General features: G+C 26.8%; 1 protein-coding gene across 4 annotated transcripts in view; it reads right to left on the reverse strand.

Moving 5' to 3' along the window:
* The window catches only part of LOC100207602 (kinesin-like protein KIF13A), an 83,802-nt gene that overhangs the window by 14,775 nt on the left and 44,820 nt on the right, over positions 1 to 24,207 (reverse strand). Inside the window, exons 22-30 of one of the 4 annotated variants that reach the window (XM_065795693.1) lie at positions 23,792 to 23,885; positions 17,368 to 17,468; positions 10,988 to 11,165; positions 10,798 to 10,886; positions 10,553 to 10,714; positions 6,280 to 6,437; positions 5,401 to 5,448; positions 4,902 to 4,961; positions 4,345 to 4,478 (exon numbers count right to left, since the gene is read on the reverse strand). In XM_065795693.1, coding sequence (XP_065651765.1) covers positions 4,345 to 4,478; positions 4,902 to 4,961; positions 5,401 to 5,448; positions 6,280 to 6,437; positions 10,553 to 10,714; positions 10,798 to 10,886; positions 10,988 to 11,165; positions 17,368 to 17,468; positions 23,792 to 23,885 — 1,024 coding nt within the window. The remainder of the gene's footprint in view (positions 1 to 4,344; positions 4,479 to 4,901; positions 4,962 to 5,400; positions 5,449 to 6,279; positions 6,438 to 10,552; positions 10,715 to 10,797; positions 10,887 to 10,987; positions 11,166 to 17,367; positions 17,469 to 23,791; positions 23,886 to 24,207) is intronic. The other 3 variants (XM_065795694.1, XM_065795695.1, XM_065795696.1) reach the window with 3 other exon arrangements.

Genomic DNA, 24,207 nt, shown 5'->3' on the forward strand with positions numbered 1-24,207 from the left:
AATGTAAACTTAATTGTAAACGGAAATAAATAAAAAAATTAATCATAATTCTATCAATCTTTATCACTCCCTCAGGGCTGTTAAGCTGTCACTTATACTCAGAAATTAAAATAATTTTCACTGCGTATACTAAATAGTTAATTATCTCAAGAAATATATAACTTTTTTTTATTCTGTAAAAAGTTTTATTTAAATAATACATAAGAACACGAGAAAAGTATTACATTAAGTAAATAAAAGGCTTTTTACTCGAATCATACCAATTACTTTGGAAAAAGTATGTTTTAAAAACCATTTTATAAAATTTTGAACAGAATATTTTCTCAATTATCTCAAGAACTATATAACTTTTTTTTATTCTGTAAAAAGTATAATCTAAACAATACTTAAGAAAAACAGAAAAAATATTATATTGAGTAATTAAAAAGCGTTTTACTCAAATTATAGCTATTGCTTTAGAAAAAGTATATTCAAAAATTTATACTTTTAAATTTTGAACAGAATATTTTCTCAATTAGTTCAACATTTAATCAAAAAAAAAATTATAAACATTTTCTTACAAATTGTTCACTTGATACAATTCAATGATCAAAAAAAAAAAAAAAGCTACAAAACAAAATTTTATTATTGGCAAAATATAAGGCAAAAAACTAACAACAACATAAAAAAAAACAAATCAATACAAAAATATTAAGATATTAAGAAAAAGTCTAATTAATAAAAAATGACATTCACATGAAGGACAATGATTATTCCCATCTTTTGCACATCTCAAAAATGCACTTTTTACACAATCATGAAGGAGGTTTGAATAATTTTTTGTTGACAAATGAATGCAACTCTTCTCTTTCAACTACAAGTTGGATATGTTCAGCATGGTTACGAGCACAAGCCATCAACCTCAATGCTAAACTTACTGCTTGCTTACTGTTTGCTTTCTGACTCTTGCTCACTGAGCATACCCACTGTTTTATATCCCTTAACAAAGGTAATAATGTTAAATATAAATTTAAGGCACTTTCGTGTCAAATTTTGCTCTGGAAAATATAATGGGAACTTCTGACCAAATTCATTTGTTATATTTTCCAAATCACATATTTCTTCATATGTTAAAAATCTTCGTGCCATTACATACTTCATTCCTCAACTAAAAAGATAAAAAATTTCATTAAATCTGTTAAATTGAGAAACCTTATCCTCAATAACTGATGTCAGTAGTCTATACCTTTTTAAAATAATTAATGCATGGTTACCAACCATTACATTTCCATGGCATGCTTGTTGGGTAACTTTCATATTTTCCAATGCCATATTTAATAATTTTTCGCAACTTCCCTGAAAGCACTTGCATTGTGACTCAATGTTGTCACACTTAATTTGAGGTTTGACTTTCTGTGGTAAGAATATCTTCTACTGACAGAAATTGTGAAATTTTTAACTAACAAGTTTGCCACATTTATATTTGAACAGGTCACACAGATGTACAGCTTATTTGTCAGTAAAAGTTCCTCATCTGGGGTTAAATCTTCGCACATTGCATGTATCTAGTTATCACAATGAAAACAGTGTACCCACTCTACATTATAATCGTGAATGTTATGAAACAGTATTTTAAAAAGCACTTTTTGAGTCTTTTGAATTACTTATTTTTTTACTTTTAGATTTGTGACTTAATTGCTTGACTTAATTTTGCAAATTACGGTTTTTTGCTGGTTATTATTCATGCATATTTCAATCCTATTTTTGACATTATTCATGAACATAATACTGTTTTCATGTTGACGAAGATGTCATTCAATTCATAAGAGGCAATTTTCCATTCATTGTTTACAACATTCTTTTTATCTTCTAGCTGAATTTTGTTTTCTTTATAATCAATAGGTTTGTATTTGTCTAATAAAAGATTGTAAATAAGCAAAACAACTCCAACCAAATATGCAATAATGGAAGTACAACTTGTGTCAACTCTTTAAGTGGAAAAATCATAGGCCCAACTACACTGTAGTAATGCTTTCCATTTTCATTCAGACTAATATTGCAGCGATCATCAGCAAGATTTTTATTATAGTTTTTAATGTAATCATTAACAGTTCTTACTTCTACCTGACAATTTGCACGAGTGTGTGGCTGACCACCATGGTTTTGCAAATGTGATAAAATTGTTTTGTCAATTGATGATGGATATATGACGCTGGATCCTTGGTAACCCATATTATCATCAAGAAAATGATAACCACCACCTAAAAATACCTTGACATTACGACCATCTTCCATTTTGAAACAAGGTTCTTGCATAATTTTTAGCTGTTGGTAATAAACTGGATACCAAATCTACATCATATTTTCGACACTATCATGTGCTCTAAACAAACAATAAATATGCACATTGTCAACACAACCAGAATTTTTTGAACTGATAATTTCAACAAAATACTACATGTGGTACCAACCTTTGAACTGAAAAATAATTTCAAATCAGGTTTACTTTATTGTTTTTCGATTGACTTTTAGCTATTAGAATTAAGAAAGTTATTTCTGCTTAATGTTTATTTTGTTTTTCCTTTAATATATACTAAGTAGAAACAATTAAGCATAAACAATTACGATTTACCTCCTTTACTCTCTATGAATAGAATGTTTGAATAGAGAACAGAGTGAGAATAAAGTGTATAATACAGTGTTGTTTTTAATAAAGTGTGGAATAGAGTGTTTGAATAAACAAGTTATCTGTTTAAAAAAAATTAGACGTAAAATAATAAAAAAGTGTTAAGAATATCTTGAAACTGAAATTCGCTTATAAATGCAAGCAACTAAACATATAATTTTTTTAAAGTAATCCTACACAAGTAGTTGATGGATTTGAACACAATGCATAAAAAATTATGTCAAAAGCTTTTGTAGTTTTCAAGCAAAATGCAAATGAATATAGCTCATTTTCTTGCTTATTTACAAAAAATTTCATTTTACTAGTTAAATATTGATTTTGATTGTTAAAACAACAAAGTTTATTTCAGTTTAAAAAAATTTTTATTTCTTTATTAATATTGTTTGATTATTTAACTGCACATTAAAAAAAATAGATTGAAATAATATATTTTGAAATATAAAAGATTCAAAACTTTAGGTTAAACAAAAATATGTGCAACATTTCTGTTCAATTAGATTTTCAAGCTAAGCGCTAGTGACAAAACCGCTTTTGAAACAGCCATGCTACAAGGGTGGATCCATAGTTAGAGGAAAGGCCAAGAGGACGCCTGCCCCCTCCCCTCTCCTCAGATTTTTTATTTCTTTTTTTAGAAATCGATATATTTAACACGATGTTTAAAAACGTAAGTTAGGCTGTTCAAAAGTGCCAAGTGAAATTTAATAAAATTTTGTGGTACAGATTTTAAATTTTCGTAAAAAGTTAATAGAATACAGGATGTGACAAATCGACAAACATGCATACAACTGTTAAAAAACAGGAAGAAAAACAAACATCATGTTTCTTAAACTTTACTTATGCAAAATTAAAGATTTTTTGAAGGCGTTTAAGATTTTTCAAAACAAACACATTACTTCAGCAACTTAATTTTGCGATTGATAGTTTTTTATTTATTATAAAAACACGTTTATAATAAAAAAACAATTAATTTCAGAAACTTTTAAAAAAACCATGCCAAAACCTAATTACTTTTTTCAATAGCATTATTCTTTTACTTTTAAGTAAAATAACTAAGTTGCTATTGAAGAAAGTAATGTTTTAACATGCGTTTGCAAAAGCATGTAAAATTTTATTTAAAATGAATGCTTTTGCAAAACCTTTAAAAAAAACTGTGCTTAAACATTATGAACATTATGTTTTCTTGAACATTATGCTTTCTTTTTTTTTGAAGAAAGCAATCTTAATGTTCAAGCATAATTTCTTTTAAGTAATAAGTATATAGATTAAAAGTTTAAAACTTATTTTCCTAAAGTAATGTTTGTTTGCATATTAAAAACACTTTTAAAAGTGTATTTTATTGTGCATTTATCATTAATTTGCGCGCACTTTGCAAATGCGTTTAAAAAAATTTTGAAAAAAATAAACTTTATAACCATTCATTAAAAAAAACTATATGTGGCGCCCTGGGATAGTTAAAAAATAGTTGGCAGATGCGACTATTTCAAGATTAATGTAATTATTAAATCCTGAACTTATATTTCAGAAACATGTGATAATAAAAAAATTTTCAGTCTAAAAATAAAATAAAATTTCAAAAAAAGCAAATAATGTAACATGTTGTTGCTACATAATAATAATTTAATTAATAATTGCTACAGATAATACACAAATTTTTTTTTTTAAATTTAAAAAATCAAAACCTTGTCTTAACATGAATACTCCCCCAGCTTCCTGTCCTTCTCTTTGGAGCAGCTCCACAGGAGAGTAAAACCCTTGTTCATTTAATTCATGTATTTCAGACCAAAGCTCAATTCTACGAGTTAGCTCCCTCCATCTGTTATGACAATAAAATTATTAGAGAAATTTAAACTCCCAATTGGTAAAAACTATTTTACTCTAATAAAAGTGCATCTAATAAAATAAAAACAAAATAAAAAGAAAAAAGCTATTAATAATGATGTTAATTTTAAATACACATACACAAAAAAAAATAACAACACTGGTTATGCAAATGCAATCACCAAAACATTCATTATAAATAAATTTTTTTTTATATTCTAAGAATTTAGTAAATCACTGAAAAGAACTGTTTTTTATTCAGATTACAAAAGTTTAATAACAAATTTAAATTTATCAAAAATTACGAAAGGTATTAATTCAAAAGCAACATTAGTTAGTAAACTTGTTATTTCAAAAGATTGACATTAAAGAGATTAATGAATGTGATCCTCTATAATGAGGCGGAGATTGCTTTTACCTCCTAAGTGTTGCAGCATAAGTGCTTGAAGTTAACATTTGATTTATGTACATAGAATCCCTGTGATAAGAAAAACAAACAAAAAAATATCAAAAATAAATTATAAAACTTATATACGAATCCCTAAAAAAAACAACTCAATAAAAATTATGAAATTATTTTTTAAATGCAATTTAAATTACTATTTGACATTTAGATAGAATGTTACTTTTTGCATTTTTTTTTTTTCTTTAGGTGAAAAAAAAAAGCTTTTATTGGAATTTTTTTATTTTTTAATGTTTCTTTATTATCTATTTAAAATTTATCTTTAGGTGCAAAAAAGTTTTTTGATGGAATTCATATTTAAGCTGTTAGTTGGAAACAATACACAAATGCCTTTTAATAACTTTTTTAATAACTTGAATATATAACTTAAATATAAAAGTTTTAATAGTTTTAAAAGGCAAATGCTGGATATATTGTCTACAAATGTGAATTTAAAAAGAGGAACAAGATATACCTTGTTCGTTCAATTTTTTCAACAACAATTGAAGACGAATGTTCAATACTACAGACAAAGAGAAAATCTTTAAAAATATAAAAAATCTACTTAAAAATGTGCAAATGTCCGAGTACTATTAACAATATAGGTCAATAGTAAAAAAGTACATTGATATAAGAACTGTAGTATAATTAACCAATCAGAATAATTTTACCAAGTAAACACAAACTTTGTTAAATAAAACTGCCGCAAGGAAAAACAGGTTAAAGGCAGTATTTCCACCCTATTTTAGAAGTTTCTAATCCTCCATTCAGCAGCCTTATTTAACAAGGGTGTTAAGAGTGTGTTTTACAGTTTATAGTAGAAAAATTAAAAAAAAATTCAAAAACAAGTAAATAAATAAATGCCTCATTGACTGTAGCACCTCATGAGCCTTAGGAAAGGTGATTTTAATAAAATTGAGACATTTTATTATTTACTGTTTTTTCAGTTTTCACTTAAGCTTTAGTACATCTTTGGTATTTTTTTTAGGTAATTTGATAATCGTGATATTCTAAGAAACTTTGTTACTAAAAAACCACAATATTAGAAGTAATTTCTAATTTATTACTTAATTCAAAATTTTGAGATTGATTTAAAATTTAAATGTAAAATTTGATTCCTTTTATTGAATCAGTTAAATTATTTTAATTGATTCGGGTTTAAAAAATCTATGTAAAATTACAAATATTAGGTAAATGTAATATGAAAACTATTTTATCAACAAATAAAGAGTTAAAGTTTATTAGCTTCACCATCTCATCCTATATAAGATTTTTTTAAACATTTTTGTAATCAAATATGGTGCAATAAAAGAAATTGTGCTCAAGAAAATCTAAAATAATGCTTCTGGTTCACCTTTCCACAAGAGTTTTCATACCATTTTCATCTGTTGATAAATTTAATGATACAGGTTTCTGATCAAAACCTCTACTGCGGTTTCCATATACTTCAACAGCTAATGAACCATCAGTAACATAGTCTAAAAATTCTTCATCAACATTGACCAAAAATTTCTAGAGAAAATGCAAAATAACAAACTTAATTAAAAAATAATTTCAAAGCAAAAAATGTTTGTTTTTTGTTAAAATACAAAACAGAAAATAATCTTTTACATATTTTTTACTTTGCTTTTAAACCTAAATTACTTAAACTTTCATTATTATACTCTTTCTATTTTAACCCACAATGCAATATTTTTCCATAATAAAGCACATACTACTATGTATACATAAGTACATATTACTAACATTTTTCTCAAAGGCAAACTTTTTAACAAATGTGAAATAACTACCACTATACTTATGTATTTATTAAATTATCTTTGTATTTATTAAATTATATCTGTACTATATGGGAGTGTTATTTATTATCACTGTACTCCTGCATCGCGTATAATTAATACTTAATTTAACGCTGCTGCTGTTACCCATTCATGCACCATTGACACAGAGAAATATTTTTACCATACTTGCCATTTTAATATTTCTCTTTATATTTTTGACCATGCGATGAGGTATTCTTAAATCTTTATAATCTGTTAATATCTGCTTAATCTGTAATAAGATCGAAAACTTTGCTTCATCAGCTTAATTAGTAATAAGATCGAAAACTTTTTAATTTGATGACTTCTGCAGTAAAGGATAAACATTATGTTATTTTTAAATGGGTATAGTAACTTTTAAGTCAGGTAATTTATTTAATTCATGCATTTTAATACTAACACAACTCAAATCCTTTGTCAATTGTATATAAAGTATATTATTCTGTTATTTTTTATTTTTAAAAATTAGAAGACGATGATAACTCTAGAAAACGATTTTTTTTCAAAAGGTCAAATTCTTGATAAATTTAGTGTTTATCTCCAAAGCAGCAATTTGGTACATTAACTGTAATACTAGTGCTGGCTACAGTGTTTGTCTCAAACGGTTTTTAAATTCATTAAGAAGACGAGAGTCAATCACAGTTTGTGGGAATGAATTCCATCGGTTTACTACTCTGTTAGGGAAGAAATTGAGTCTAGTAGAAATAGCACACATGTTTTTATTGAGGTCAGAAGCATTAAAGAACTCTTTGTATTGACGATGAGAGTGTCCTCTAGTTATTCGCACAGATGGATAGCTGGATAGATTTGTGGGTTAATCCAATAAATAAATAAACAAATAAATATATATTATATATTATATAAAAAATATATATATATATATATATATATATATATATATATATATATATATATATATATATATGCATACACATGCACATACATCACACATTTTAGTTTTTCTGCATTGTGTTATTGACCTTTTTTCTTTAGAATATTAAATATATAAAAAAAATTAAAATAGTTCAAGTAGTTTTAATATTTCCAAGTTTCTTCACTTGAAGCAAATGATTGTTTATTGAGGTTTTCTATTGTTGGTTTTGTATTTACTTATTTATTGCAAATCTTGCATTAAGTACATTTCAAAGTAATGAAAGGTATTTAATGTTGGAGGATTACATTTCACTGTTCAATGCTAGCAGTACTTACTGAGCAGACAGACCTTATAATTTTATCAATTAGCTTTATTTGAGTTTTTATCAGTAAAAAATTTTCATAATTATTTTTTATTGTTTCTTTTTTTATTAAATACTTATAATATTTTGTCAATAATTAATAAGAACTACCTTAAATATATAACATTACTCAGTTAAACAGATTATAACTTTAGTTTAAATTCTTGATAGAAATAACTTTACACATCGATTAATTATTTTGAAACATCTAACTTAAATATGACTAATACTAAAGTAGAAATTAGTTAGATTATTATACTATACTCTGTTTTATTTGCTTACACTGTATTTTAGATAAGTCTAAGAAAGAAAACTCAAAGTTCAATCTAAATATAAAAGTTCAACTTTTATTATTTTTGGCATCATTTTTACACACTCCTTTGATGCTTTATTATGTCTAATAATTTTAGAAGTGAAATTATTATACTTCCTTAAAATGAAAGAAACCTGGTTAAGCGAGCTGAGATAAATCATCATCAAAATGGAAGAAATGAGCCTAGGCGACCTGAGATGAATTGTAAACAAAATGAAAGAAATCAGGCTAGGCGAGAACTCGATAGGTATAATATGCATCACATAGCAAATTTGTTATTTTATTTCTTTAGTTCTACTTTGGTGCTCAACCAACTATCATGTTTACTTTGTCTACTGTTAAAATATGGTTTTAACTTAGTAAACTTTAATTATTTAAAATTTGCTAAGTTGATCATTAGCTAAAAGTTTAAGAAGAAATTGGGTGTCGCAAAGAATTCAAAACTCTCAAAAGCTCTGCCCTCATCCTTCTTTTTTTTAATATACAGTGTTGATCCTGTAGAAAGTATAGTATGAGGAGAGAGAGTGGCGGGAAAAAAAAATTAAAATTGTTATATTTTGTTAATTTGTAAACAAATGTGTAAATAAAAATATCTTTAATTTTACAAAGCTATTAGGCATTTTTTTTTAAGCATTTTTTTGTGAACAAAAGTCTATGCAATTTTCTAACGTAAACTTCAAAATATGTAAATTATTAAAAATTTTATTGCGGCAGTATTTGCTTAATTTTGATTTATATGAACTTTTATAAAGCATTAATATGCCGTTTTATAAAGTTTAATAAGTCTTTGTTTATTAAAAAGTGTTAAAAGATAATATTATAGCAAAGTAGTTGAAGTGCTTCGCGTAGATTTAAATCCTTTTGCTTTCACACTTAATATTTTTTAAAATTTCTTCCTAATTATCTAGAATACAAAGAAAAACAATTTAAAAGATCTATAGATATTATATGCATATCATATATAAAGATATATACTATAACAAACAAAAGGAAGAGAATTTTTTAAAAAGCTTTTTAAAGTTTCTAAAAATATGAAAACACCATTAGAAATTTGTTGCGCATTTACCATGATAGGGTTTAAGGTTTTAATGTGCTTAGTAATAGATTAAGTGTATGCATATGCAAGAGACAACTTTCTTTTTTATAGAAAATAATTTTACATGGAAACTTTAATTTTGTTTAAAATTAACATGGCAAGAGTCCTAATAACAGGGATTATCTTGTTCCAGAATTACGGATTTTTATCAACTTTTAGTTATTACAGATAGCCAAAACATTTTCCATACATATACAAGTTTAGGAATATATTTTTGTAATATATTTGTTTTTAAAGCTTTTTTATTCATCACTCATACTAAAATTAAAAAAAATCGAAACAACTCAGTTAAAAGCAAAAATAAGGGAAAATATATTCCTGGATATTTTACCCAAACAATTTTCCGGATTTTTAAAAAACAACCTGAATGATCTATGCAATTAGCTGCTGATGGCCTAAAAAAAATTAATAGAAGCTTATTAAAGAAAAAATAATAAGGTCTGTCCCCGTTTTTATATATATATATAAAAGTTTACAGAAGTTGTAAAGTATTGAAAGTTAATCGTAAACTCAAAACAAAGATTTTTATATTTTGCTCTTTTTTAAAAATTATTGAAATAAAGCAAAACTATTAAAATGGTAGGTGTGGAATAGACTTACAATGACCAGTAATATATTAATATTCAGTAATAATTATATGGGTCATGGAAAGTCCGTTATATACTTTTTATACCAATGGTATTTGATTAACGCATTTCAAGCGGGTATTCTAAATATTATTTAGACTGGTACTGATATCCAATTCGTTGATAAATAGCAATTCACGCAATGTCTACCAAAACGTTAAAAGTTTTTATAAGTTAAATATAATAAAAAATTTATTTTATTGCTTTAAAAAGTAAACAATAAGTATAGTTTTTATATATGTATTTAATTATTTTTCTATCTCTTACTAAAATATATTGAAGTAAGGAGTAAGTATAGAAAACGTTGGTGTGGAATAGATTTACCAAGACCCATATTTTACAGGTCATGACAGCTAGTTTAATATAACTGTATCCATGTATTTAATAAACTATTTCTATATTTATTCAATTATCTCTGTACTGTATGTAATTGTATTAAAAGATTTGTAATAATGTATTTTAAACATTTTTATTTATTTTTGAAAAGATTGATTCAAATCTGCCATATCTAAGTAAAATAAATAAAACAAAAATTACTTTTGTATTTTCAAAAGCCATCGAATTACATTTTGTTGGTGTAATAACGCTTGCAGTGTTGTAAGGTGGTACTACGGTTAATGAGTTATCAAAAAATCTATATTGACAAAATACATAATTGCACAAGGTTAATGGAAGACCGTGAGCCTCTTTAATGGTTATCTAAAAAAATTTGTTCAAATTATTTAAACAGATTTTTAAAATGTTTTCAACAATACATAAAAAGATTCATTAAAAAACATTACCTGTACTTGAATTCTGCTATTGAGAGCAAGCCCTTCATTTTCATCATCACTACAACTATCACTATTAATTGAAGTGGAATCTATATCATCTGAATCAATAAAAATAATATGATAAATTAAACTAAAGAATTCTCTAATTAAATAAAAAAAACTAGTTATAATAACCTAAAAACAAAAACAAAAAACAAACCTTGTATCCTTTTAATTTCAATTGCAAGTCTGCCACATACTTCCCCCTGCTGACTAATTATTGGAGCAGAATAATCTAGTGGCACATTTTGATACAAGCATTCTAGCCAAACAGTAGCAACTCCAATTAATGTGTGACATTCCACTTCAAAAAATAAGCCATCGTCATCATCAGCTATCTATAAAATATTATAGTGACATTAATATATGCTTAACAATTTATCAAAAATGAAATATTGAAAAATAATAACTAAAAATGTGCATTATAACAAAAGAAATCATACCTACACTTATTAAAGAAAAAACTATAAAATGAACTCAGTAAAACTTATAATTAAAAGCTAATAGCACAGTAACAGAACCTAATAGTAATAGAGCACATTTCTGAAATTATTACTAATATATTTTAAATTAGAAATTGACAGTAGCTAATATTAACATAATAAGTATTTGTATGTTAAATGTGTGAGATTAGTGAGATACTTTAACTATTGGTCAAATCAAAGATCAATTTGAGTAATTTTTTGCATATTTGTTTGCTAGAAATATAGCAGTCTCCATCTTTAATGTGTCAACATTGCTCAATGCTCGAATGTAGCAGATGCGTATTTAATACTAATTTGCTCTGAGTGAATGTTTTAATATTATAAAACAAATATTTTTGAAACTATAAGAGGAACCAGTTTTAAAAGATTCCTTTGTTGTAAAAAAAATCACCCATATACCTTGATGTTTGTGAGCACATACATTTCATTCAGAAACTTTAGATCACTCTAGTGACATTGTCAGTACAGCAGTGATAATGTTTCCATTTTCTCTTCTTGGCTTCTTTAAACTTCTCATCAGTGCTTTCTGATGATTTTAAATGGGTTTTTGCATAAGATGTGGAGGTTTCTTTTTCAGCAAACTGTCACTACCTATGTTTCAAAATTTCTCTGTTGTCAGAGCGTACCTCTTATTTGGTGCAAGAATCTTATCAATTGATCTCATTGCTCATCTTCTGTTTTTTTATGCAAAGAGAGAATTATGGTCATTTTTATTTGTTATTACAGACAGAGCATTTGCACTAACAACATCAAGAAGATTTTTGATATCTTCTTTGAAGACCTTTAACAACTTGTGGAACAGATCTTCGACCACAACCTTTCTTAAGAAGCTTACTCATGATAATATGTCTTTAGTAAAAAATAATCTAGAAACTACTTGAGTCTTCGCCATTAATAGATCTTTATAAACAACTGGTAACCTCAACTAGTTTATTTTTTTTAAATTATGATGAAAAATCAGATAAAAGAGACTATTTTTAGAACATAACAACAACAATGTTTTTAGAACATTATAAAACAAAGTAATATTCTTAGAATATATAAAATATGTTCTTATGTCTAAAATATCTAATAAAATAATGTTGTTAATGGTGTAAGATAATAAAAAGATATGAGTCCTTATCAATAAATGTAGTGAATAATAATACATTTTCCCCTTAGAATTGCATTTTTTATTACCAGTGTTTCAAAGAGGCACTAATATTATATTATACACCAGTTTGATAACCATGTTTGCTACATAAACAACCAATATGCCACTACTTTGTGATTAGATAAAAATATTTCAGTAATGATTTTTACCATAGCAATCACAAATAAGTGCAAGAAATGCAATGCTAAAACAAATAAATGGAAGCTCTTTTTTCTTCTTGTTAAGTGAACAATAATGACAATTATACGTAAAAATATCAATTGAAATTATTTTATTTTGAAAAAAAAAAAACATACGAATTGACAAACAAAATCCAAAACTGCCTAGTTTTAGTTTCACTGATCTAATTGACCAGTCAACTCTGCATGATTATTCATCATGCAGAAGTAATGTTTGTAAGATTTTACAAAAATTTCTGGAATCCAATTTTTTGAACTTTCTTGAATCTTCTTGTGAGTTTTTGTTATCTCCTAATCAAGCTCTAAAGCTTCAATTATTCTGAAACCTGTAATAAATAAGTTTAAAGAGTTTTGCGGTAGCTTCCAGAAAGGCTCATTCCGAAAACAGCTATAAAATATATATAAAGTATTAAAAGTGTCATGTTGTATATAGTTGGTGTACTTAATAAGACTTTTGTGGTACATTATCAAGGCTACATAAAGTGTTCTTTATTACAACTTTGAGTTGATTTACAGGAATGAGGAAACACCTAACTGCTTAGAGTGCCATGCACTATGTATGATTGGGTAAAAAAACTTTAACAAATCAAAACATAACAAAAAAAAATCATTATTACCATTAAGTGTTTCAATTTATCTTTAACAAATATTTGTGTTCTTTAAAGTAGTCTGTTGTGGTCTAGTATCATTGACCCTACTGGATCTAAAACTCAAAATTTTTGAGTTTTAGATCCAGTATCCATTCCTGTAAATTAACTCAAAGTTGTAATAAAGAACACTTTATGTAGCCTTGATAATGTACCACAAAAGTCTTATTAAGTACACCAACTATATACAACATGACACTTTTAATACTTTACAACATGACACTTTTAATACTTTATATACAACATGATACTTTTAATACTTTTTTTTACTTTCTCAATCTTTTATTAGTATAGCTAACTTTGAGACTTGTTTTTTAGAAAAGTCTAGTCACTTACCTTCTTAGCATAATTTGTGTCTTGTCTCTGACCCTAGCTTGGCCTCTGCTCTGTTTTTCTGTTTTCTATTTTCGGTTGTTCAGAGTGACAATGATCTCAGTAAAACATTTACCTGTTGTAATACTTCTTGCTATATATACTTTGTATTACCTAACAGCTGACTGGGATTCTTTTTCTAATTTTCTTTGTATCTATAGGCTGATGTCTTTTTCCCTCTGCTGATATTAAGCCTTCAACATAATTTTTAAGATTTAGAATGGCATGGGGGATTTTACTATTTCTCATCAGTTTTAAGTCTCAGCCTGACACAAATGGTTGAAAACCTTTCTCAGTCTTGGGGAGGTAAATTAACATTGAAAGAAAATATATATATTTTTCTAACTGTTTTTTGCAAAGTGGCTAATGTTGTTCTCCTTCTCCTTTTACCATTTTCTCTAAACTCCATTCTCAACTGTACTTGTATCAAATGCTACTGTCATATTTAGGCTAGTTTTTCTAATGAAGTTTTGTTTCTTTGATGTCCAATCAAGCTGCCAAGCTTGTACCATTATTCTGTTTCAGTATAGTTGCATCTGCTAAAAATATTATTATGGTCGCTCTCTGCTAAAAATATTATTATGGTCGCAGCTCAAGTGAGTTCTCATCAATCAAAATTCAATCTTGCATGAATAGCCATTCAGCATCCTTTCATTACAACTTCATGCTCAAAAAAATTTTATTTATCAATTTTTTTCTCCTCAAGCATCAAAGCTTTGGTGTTTTTTCTCACCTTCATGATTTCCTGACTCATACATTTTGTTGAAAAATCTTCTATTTACAAATTTTTTTCTTTTTAACTTTTTTCTTTGTTTTCTATTAACTTAAATAGCAATTGCTTGCAGCCTTGTTGAGTGTGAAATTAGAAAAAAAAATAAAAAAAAAGTAAAAATGGAACTTAGCATAACAAAACATAGCATACAGAAACATAATTTAAAAAAGCTGTTCCAAGAAACATGGAAACTAAAAGTAGTTTTACAGTGTTTTTATTACCTAAAAATTGACTAGTCACAAGATGAAATTAGTCAACTTTGAAAAATTGAATGTTTGATTTAATTGACTATGGATTTCCTACTAACCAACCACAAGTCGATTTAGTCGAATAATAATCTTAAAACCCTTATATTTAATCTTTTATTTTTGTTTGTTTATTGAATTGTTATTAGCATGTATTATTATTATTTTTACATGCTACTTAGCTTTTTGTTTACTATCTTAAAGTTTCATCTAATCTATAGCATGTTAGCAATTGTTATACCTAATTTCAGTTTATTCAGATTATTAATTTCATTAATCTATTTTTGTCTATGTATGTGATTTTCATAAACACTTTCATACTGGACCTGTTCCAAGGTGATTTGGCGCCCTGTGGCAAAATTAAATTGCAAAGATCTAAAACCTAAGTGTTATCTATACAATCAGATTGTAAAAATGATTGTATATTAAATATTTGACCATCTTAAACTTTTTGATATTTGTAAAGTATTAAAGATGGCCATAAATCCATAATGGCCAAATAAATTGTTTCGTTGTTGGAGTTACCCTGCTCTCATATTGTTTCGTTCTTTTAACATTTATATGAAATGATGTTCAAAAATAAAAACCAAATAAAAACTACTTCATAATTTTCATTTGGTTTTAATTATTATTTATTACTTATAGTTTCAAATCAATAATTTTTGTCATCCTGTTACATAAGTGCTAATATACAAATGTGTTTAATGGTTATAACTGTATATAAATGGATTGCCGGATAAACCATAATCAGCCCTGTAAGCAAAATTTATTTAAAGAATTTTTCTATTAAATTTTATGTAACAAATTTATGAAAAGATAATTTTTTAGTTTTAAAATTGCTTTTTAACAAAAGTTTAAGTTTTTTGGTTGATCCTAGAATAAATGCCAATTAGAATTGATTAATTAGTTTATAAGTAGTAGGCTAAGATTTTGTTAAAGCCAAAATGTAAAAACAAAAATTGTTGATTTTATTTTTTGTTTTTATTTTATTTTTTTGGTACAACCTTCAACAATTGCCCCCTCATTTAAAAAAATAAACAAAACAAAAAACTAAATTGTAAGAAAGCAAAAATAAGGCGATATATGTTTTAAAAAATAAATAGTATAAGTTTAAATAATTATAAGTTTTTGTAGTAAGGAAATGTTTTTTCAAACAACTTATTTAAATTTCATTAATAATTTTTTTTATAACAATAATGTTTTATTTGAAAATATTTTATAATTATTTTTTAAAGATAAATATTTTAAAGGATTTTTAACGTGGTTTCGAATTAAATTTAATTAGGCCAATATATATATACATATATATACATATATATACATATACATACATATATATACATATATATACATATATATATATATATATATATATATATATATATACAGTATGCAAAAAAAAAATAATTGTACATTTAAAAAAAAATCATAATTTTAAAGATTGCATCAAAAAAATAGTTGTCCGTTAAAATATTCAAAAGTTTTTTTTTAGATATCCTATCAAGAATTGTTTTGAGAATTTATTTGTGTATTTGTGAATTCATTGCTTTTCAAACCTATTGAATTTTACACAATTGATCTAATGATGCATAAAATTGACTGCAAAAAAAAAATCATACAGTTCAAAAATAATGTCAAATTGATCAAATTCCATGGAAATTAGTATCAAGTGGGGCCTCCTTTGGCCTTGATGGCCTCATCTAGATAATTTGGCATTGCGTTGATCAAATTTTGGGTCTCTTCAAGTTGTCCTTGCGTCTAAATGCTCGTTTGCCAATTTTTCTGTTTAAAATATACCACCAATTTTCTATTGGATTTAAGTCCAGATTTTGAGATGGCCATTCCAAAACATTGATGTTATTTGTGTCAAAGCATAACTTCATTTTCTCAATTGTTAAAAAGCATAATTTGATTGGAACCGTTGCTGGTTCCAATCAAAGCTAACTTGCAACCTTATAATTAAAAATAATATTACAACAGAAGAGACCCAAAATTTGATCAACGCAATGCCAAATTATCTACACGAGGCCATCAAGGCCAAAGGAGGCCCCACTTGATACTAATTTCCATGGAATTTGATCAATTTGACATTATTTTTGAACTGTATGCTTTTTTTTTTGCAGTCAATTTTATGCATCATTAGATCAATTGTGTAAAATTCAATAGGTTTGAAAAGCAATGAATTCACAAATACACAAATAAATTCTCAAAACAATTCTTGATAGGATATCTAAAAAAACTTTTAAATATTTTAACGGACAACTATTTTTTTGATGCAATCTTTAAAATTATGATTTTTTTTTAAGTGTACGATTTTTTTTTTTTGCATACTGTACATAACTCTTGGAATTAGAAAAAATGTGTTTGGCAATAAATTGTCGCTCTCAAATTGTTAGAGGTCAGCATCAGGCAAAAATATTTTGACACAAAAGGCTTACTATATGACATAGAAACAAGATTTGTGTTTTTTGCCAACATATTTAGGTGTTTGCAATGCCAACCCTAATTCTAATATATATATATATATATATATATATATATATATATATATATATATATATATATATATATATATATATATATATATATATATATATATATATATATATATATATATATATATTCTATATACCTCCAAACTATTTCCGAACTAAACCATTAAATTATGAAAAACGTATTCTGCTTACACTTGGACTTCTGATTGATTGAAGAGGGTGTGTTTCCATCTCAGCTTCATAGGCATCACGCATGTCAAAAATCTTGTTGCTAAGTTTGTCAACAGACCAAACTAAAACAATAAAAATAATATATATGCATATATATATTTATTCACACACATATATACATGAGGCATTTAGCCTTGGATAAATGTCCCTAGTAATTTCATCTTACTTAGCCAACTTAAATAGCCATTTGAGGGGTTTTCACTACATACATCAAATAAGGATGGAGGCTTATTCTTCTACTTTTTCTAATTCATTAAAAAATGGCTGGTTTAGTTGACATTGCAACACTTGAAGTATACAAAATAGATTAAGACAGTTTTATTTAGCAAACTAATTATCTATTATAAGCTTGTATAAAACATCTAAACATTATTGCAGACTGCAAAGTTTATTTTACATGATACTCTGAACTAATCTGCAGTTGAATTCTTCTAATTTGAATTCTTAGGTAGGGTTTTTCATGGCTGTTTAACAGTAACAGTAAAACAGCTATTTTTTGGTCAAAAATGAAAAACAGTAAACAGCTGTTTTTTCAGAACTGTTTTTACTATTTTTAACGACTTTTTCATGTTTAAAAAATATTACGTATTGGTGATAAGTTAGTGTTTTTACTTGTGTTTTTCAAAGAGAAGAAAGTAAAATCTTGGGTGTTTTTAAAAGTAACACATTTAACAGTACGTATTAAATCATTTTAATTTGATTTAAGAATACAATAACAATGCTTATATATTTCAGCAATGTCGTCAGTATGGGATTTTGCTACAAAACGAAAAAATCCAAAAGCAAAATCTCTCGAAGGACAATGCTCGCGATGCAACAAAGTCATTGTCTGTTCTGGAAATTCTTCAACTACATTGAAAGCACATCTTAAGACACATGGAATTGATTTTGAAAGGTCAGCAGCTGGCACATCCAACGAAGAACCAACAACAGAGAAAAGAACAAAATCAATTTTTGAATTTTTCAATCGAAAATCCCTCAAAGAAATAGTTACAGATATGGCAACTGATGGTATTTCAATTAGAGCAATAACTAGAAACAATTATATTCGTCAATCTATATCAAGAGATGGTTACAAACTTCCAGCTAATGAACGTGATGTCATGAAATTAATTATTGAAGATTTTAACGAGAAGAAAGCAAAAGTTGTTGAAATAATTAAGGAAAAACTTGCTAATGGAGCAAAATTCAGTATATGCGTAGACAAATATACAACAATAAGAAGACGATTCTTTGGAATTAATATACACAGCAGCGATGATAAAGCCACTATTAAAACTGGTCTTGTTTGCATTGTTGGATCTTGTTCTGCTGAAGACATGGTTGTCGCTATGAAACAACATTTAACTGAATTTGGAATTGACATGAACAAAGATATTGTTGGCTCAACTCAGGATGGAGCAGCAGTGAATAAAAAATTCATTAGACTTGTGGATATAATTGGCCAGTTTTGCCTAAACCATGCTCTACATTTGGGTGTCTGCGATACTTTATATAAGAAAAAGAATGAAATTGAGGAACACTATTTTGATAGCGATGAATCTGATGAAAGTGATTGCTTTGATGATTGCCTTGATTTGCTAAATGATGACGACATTGAACAATCTGAAATTAGTTATCATGATTTGCTTAAAAATTCTTGAAAGCTTGTCAAATTCATAAAAAATTCAACAGTTCGCAACAACATTTTTTTGAGTAAAGTGAAAGCTTTAACAGGACGTGAAATTGAACTATATCTTGATGTAAAAACTCGCTGGAATTCAATTCCAACCATGTTGGACTCGATTATTAAGACTGAAATGGCAATTCGAGAGACTTTATTTGAGTTCAATGCGACACACATTTTGGATTCAATTGATTTTATTGCTCTTCGTAATCTTTATGATGCTATGGAACCGATAAAACTTGCAGTTCAACGTTTAAGTCAGGAAGATGCAACATTAGCAAGTGCTGAAATAATTTTGGAGTTCATGTTTAAAAAATTGTCAATGATCAACAGCAAAATCAGTGAAGAATTGTACAATAACTTGAAAATCCGTACTGATGAAAGATTGAACAAGGATGTTATGAATCTTTTAAAGAGTTTAAAAGATCCTACAAAACTATCCAACAAAAGCAACATTGATATTTGCCGGTCGTCTTGCTTCTCGATTGTTTGGATTTGATGAAGAAACTGAAATAGATGAAAATCCGAATCTGAAAATGTTAGTCTATCACTAAACAACGAATTAAACTTGCTTCTTCGTAAAGAACATACAACAACAACAACTGGATCAAATTTCAAATGGTTAAAATTGGAATTCACTCTTTATAAGAACACTGGACAACGTACAGAAAACCTTCAAAAATTATTCAATGCACTTTTAAGTATTAAACCAACATCAACTGACGTTGAGTGTGTTTTTTCAGTTTGCACAAACTTTTGCACAAAAATTAGATCGCGTTTGTCCGACAAGTCACTTAAAGCTCTTGTCTTTTTAAAATTTTATTATACAAAATGAAGAAAAAATTGTAGTTTGTATTCGAATAGCTGAATAAATAGTTAAAGTTTTTCATCCTTTAATAAAATTCAAAAATTGCGTTTTTTAATAGCTTTACTTATTTAGTCTTCTTCAAGTAAAGCTTCTAAATTTATTTTTGTAAACGACATTGACAAATATAAGGACATTGACGTTTTTTGCTCCTTAACTTGTGTCATTATTTTAATTTCTTATAAAATTTTAAAAAACAGTAAAAACAGCTGTTAACAGCTGTTTTTTTTCACACGTCAGTTCACACTTACACCAATTCACTTATATGCCAATGTTTGCAAATTCTTTCGGCGCACTAATGCCAGTTTGCACTAACAAAATTTGCACTTATTCAGTTGCCCCCTTATTTATTAATGCACGTTCAAAAACAAATTTCAAGGGATTAGTTAAAACACAGAGAACAAAACAAAAAATTTAAAATTTTTCAAACACAAAACGCTATTCTAATAGAACTTGCTAAGCTTTTCTTATTATTTGTTGGTGGCAGTGCTTTTTTTTTGTTACAATCTTTTATTATTTGGCCAAAATAGTTTGCAACATTCAGCTGAATACCGAATAGTAAAAAAAAGTAACTGAAGAGAATATTGAATAGTCACTGAATATTTGTGACATTTCTAATATATATAATTGTCGAACAAATAAGAAATATTTGAATGATTTTATTTTAAAATAAAGTTATTATACGAAAATATTCTCTATATCATACAGATCTTAAATACCTTTTATTATCATTAAACCTTTCAAATTTTACAAAAACACACACAATCAAGAGACAAAACAAAAAATATAAAAAACTAAGTTTATTAGATTTCCACATTCTGTGGGAATCTAATAAGCTTAGTTATGTATAAAATAAAAACTGTTAAAAATTTAACTATAGCTAATTCTTTTTTATTTAATTATTTAAAAAAAATAAAAAATAAGCAAGAGAAGAAAAATTTGGCTTGATTAATTTCTTTTTACAAAGATCCCTAAACATCAGATTATTTTTGATTAAAAATGTTAAATCCAAGATAAAATATTTAAACAGAATTAGAATAATTAATTATTTATTATTTGTTTACATTAGTCAGGGCCTATTCTAGGAAAAAAATTTGGATGGCAGCACTCCCTCGTTCCAGCGAACTTTAGCAGAAAATCAGCGGTTTTTTTTGCAGAAAAAACAAAGTTTGCCGTAAAAGCGTAAAAAAAAACATAAGAAAAAAAAGGTCCTAAAATTTTAATTTAGGCGGTGCCTAAATCAGCACCCAAATACTGTGGATGCTATCGAAAACGGTCTAGAATAGCTCCTGTTAGTTTAATACCTTGCAATAGAATCTTTCTGCATTTTAAACTATTAAATAAGTATTTATCAGTTGTACAAAATAGTTCTCAAAAGTTAGTTTTAGCCATCTTTCAAAAACAAAGTTCTTGTTTTGACTTTCTTTTGCAAAATATTTTCGCAAGTTAGCAGCTGTAGATAACCATTATTACCTTTGGCAAATATTGAAGAATTTAAGAACAGAAAGCTCGAGGTTTAAAAATGTGCTTAACAACAAAGATTTAAAAAAAGATACATTAGATACGCTGACCAGATTTAAGAAAAAGTAAATAATTTTAAAAACAGAATTGAGAATGTATTTCATTATCATTAGATGAATGAAATTTCAAAAAAAAAAGAGAGACTAATGTGTGTGTGTGTATATATATATATATATATATATATATATATAATGGAAATTTGAATAGTTTGGGCATGATTAAATGATACAATGCCAGCTACCAAAGCAGTTGAGATTGTTATTAAAAAACTGGACAAATCTGGTTTGCAGCTTAAAAACCAGATAATCCTTGTTATGACAGATAAATTGTCTTTAATGAAAAAAAATGGGACGATTGAAGTAGATTTATCATCAAATTTGCCATAATCATGCCATACATCTGGCTGTGGTAGATGTCTTATATGTTAAGCAAACCAGGTTTGGTAAAAACTGATGACAAACTTTTTGAAGAAGAAATTTAGCACTCTCCGACAAGTGACCAGAAATATGATAACAGTTGTCAATGTTGACTTGAAGTAGCTCCTTCCAAACACCAAATTCAATTTGTTAAAGATTTTTCATTATCATTAAATAAAACTATAATAGCTCTCCTTTTTTTTTTAAAAAAAAAAAACCATTCATAAAAATTGACTTTCTGTAAAGTGAGTGTCAAGGAAAACTAGATAAGTAAAGGGTCATGTTAATTGATATATATACATGCTGGAACTTAATGCTGACAATGTTGAATTAGTTCTTGAAATCAAAAGAAACTCTAATATCAGAAAATACTTGATAATCACTAATAAATTTGTCAGTTTTGCATTTATATTCAATAAATTACTGGAACAGAGGCTCAAGCTTAGCAGCAAGAACAAGATTTAAAATATTTAATATTTATATTACATTTAATATTTATATTACATTGAATATTTATATTACATTTAACATTTATATTACATTTAATATTTATATTACATTTAATATTTATATTACATTTAATATTTATATTACATTTAATATTTATATTACATTTTTTATATTTCATCTAGCAAGGAAAAGGATTCATTAGAAGAACCACCCAAAATATGACAATAGTATTTAATATAGAAACAAAAAGATGTTTATTGATGAAATTAAAAAAAAAAGTTTATTGAAGGGAAAGGGAGAGTAAGGAAATGAGACGATTTAAGCATATATGCCTAATATATCGATACCTTAATATGCAATTTGGGTAACTCCATTTTTTGAAGTATGACTTTTAAAATGGAAAACTGATAAGAGATTTTGTATTTTGTTGTTTGCATGCCAATGCACATTGGTATTGGCATGCAAACAACAAAATACCATTATTAAGTCATTTTGTCAAAAAAAAAAGTTACCCAATTTGCATATTAAGGTATCGATATGCTTAAACTTTGAATGGTCAGTGGAAAAAAGATAATCAGAGAAGACATCAAGCAGAGTTAAGGTGTTGCTATTCATTGATATATAAATATCAACAACAGTGCAGCGATTAATAGATAATTATCAAATATACATGTGTATATTTGATAATTATCATCATTTGCCATCGCAAAAATAATGTATAATATGTATCTAAGATACGCTAAATTTCCTAATATATTTTGTGGGCTTTAATTTTTCCAAAAAAGAAGAAAAAACAAAAATTAATGAAAAAAATACTGCTGTCAAAACCAAAACCCTCATTTCATGTAGCCGTACTCCCTTACCTAATAAGTTAGTCAAAATAAATTATAACCTTAGTTTACATACAAAGTATTACATCATTTAAAATATAAAGACAAAATGTATATACTTTACTGTTATACTTTGTTAAAAATCTACTCTATTTTAAAAATATAAAAAAATAAAAACAATTTTAACTTTTTTTTTTTCCAGTTGAATAACATTATTAGTAAATAACTATTATATATATATACATATATCAACTCTCAGAATTAGAAAGAATGAGGTCAGCAATAATTTGCCAACCTCAATCTTTTAGAGGACGGCAGCAGGTCAGCAAAAACATTTTGATACAAAGATCTTACCATAAAACATAGAAACAAGGTCAGCCATTTTTTGCTGACCTAAAACATTTTTAGGTTGGCAGTTAGGTCAGCATTGCCGAATGCTGACCTTAATTCCAAGGGTTGATATATATATATATATATATATAGAGAGAGAGAGAGAGAGAGAGAGAGAGAGAAAGAGAGAGAGAGAGAGAGAGGGAGGGAGGGAGGGAGGGAGGGAGAGAGGGAGGGAGGGAGGGAGGGAGAGAGATAGAGAGATTTATGGTAAAAAAACAAAATTTTATCTTTTTTAACACAATACCTTGTGTACCCCTTGTTTTGCTCCTCACCACAATTGCAACTTCACTGGTAAGTGGACCACGAGAAACTCCTTGACTGAGGCTTGCTGTTGGTATCTGAATAATAAAAAGTTTACTTTAGGTACAAAAAAAAAAGGTGCTATAAAAACTATAAAATGGTTTCTTAGATTTCCAGCTACATAAAAGTTTGGCACGGAATCAACTAGGTCTGCATAATTTATAAAATTCTCCTTGAAAATGACATCACTATTTTTGCATAAATGAGGTCAGGTCAAGCTAGAAAAAGTATTGGCTATCATCAAAAACTTTAATAAACTTAAATTAAGACTATTTATTGATACACTGTTCTAAGTATAATCTTTGGTTAAAAGTAAGACCGCTGAGAATAAAACAACCCCTTTAAAGCATTTGCTAACTT

Source organism: Hydra vulgaris, chromosome 04, assembly GCF_038396675.1.
Source record: "Hydra vulgaris chromosome 04, alternate assembly HydraT2T_AEP".
NCBI lineage: Eukaryota > Metazoa > Cnidaria > Hydrozoa > Anthoathecata > Hydridae > Hydra > Hydra vulgaris.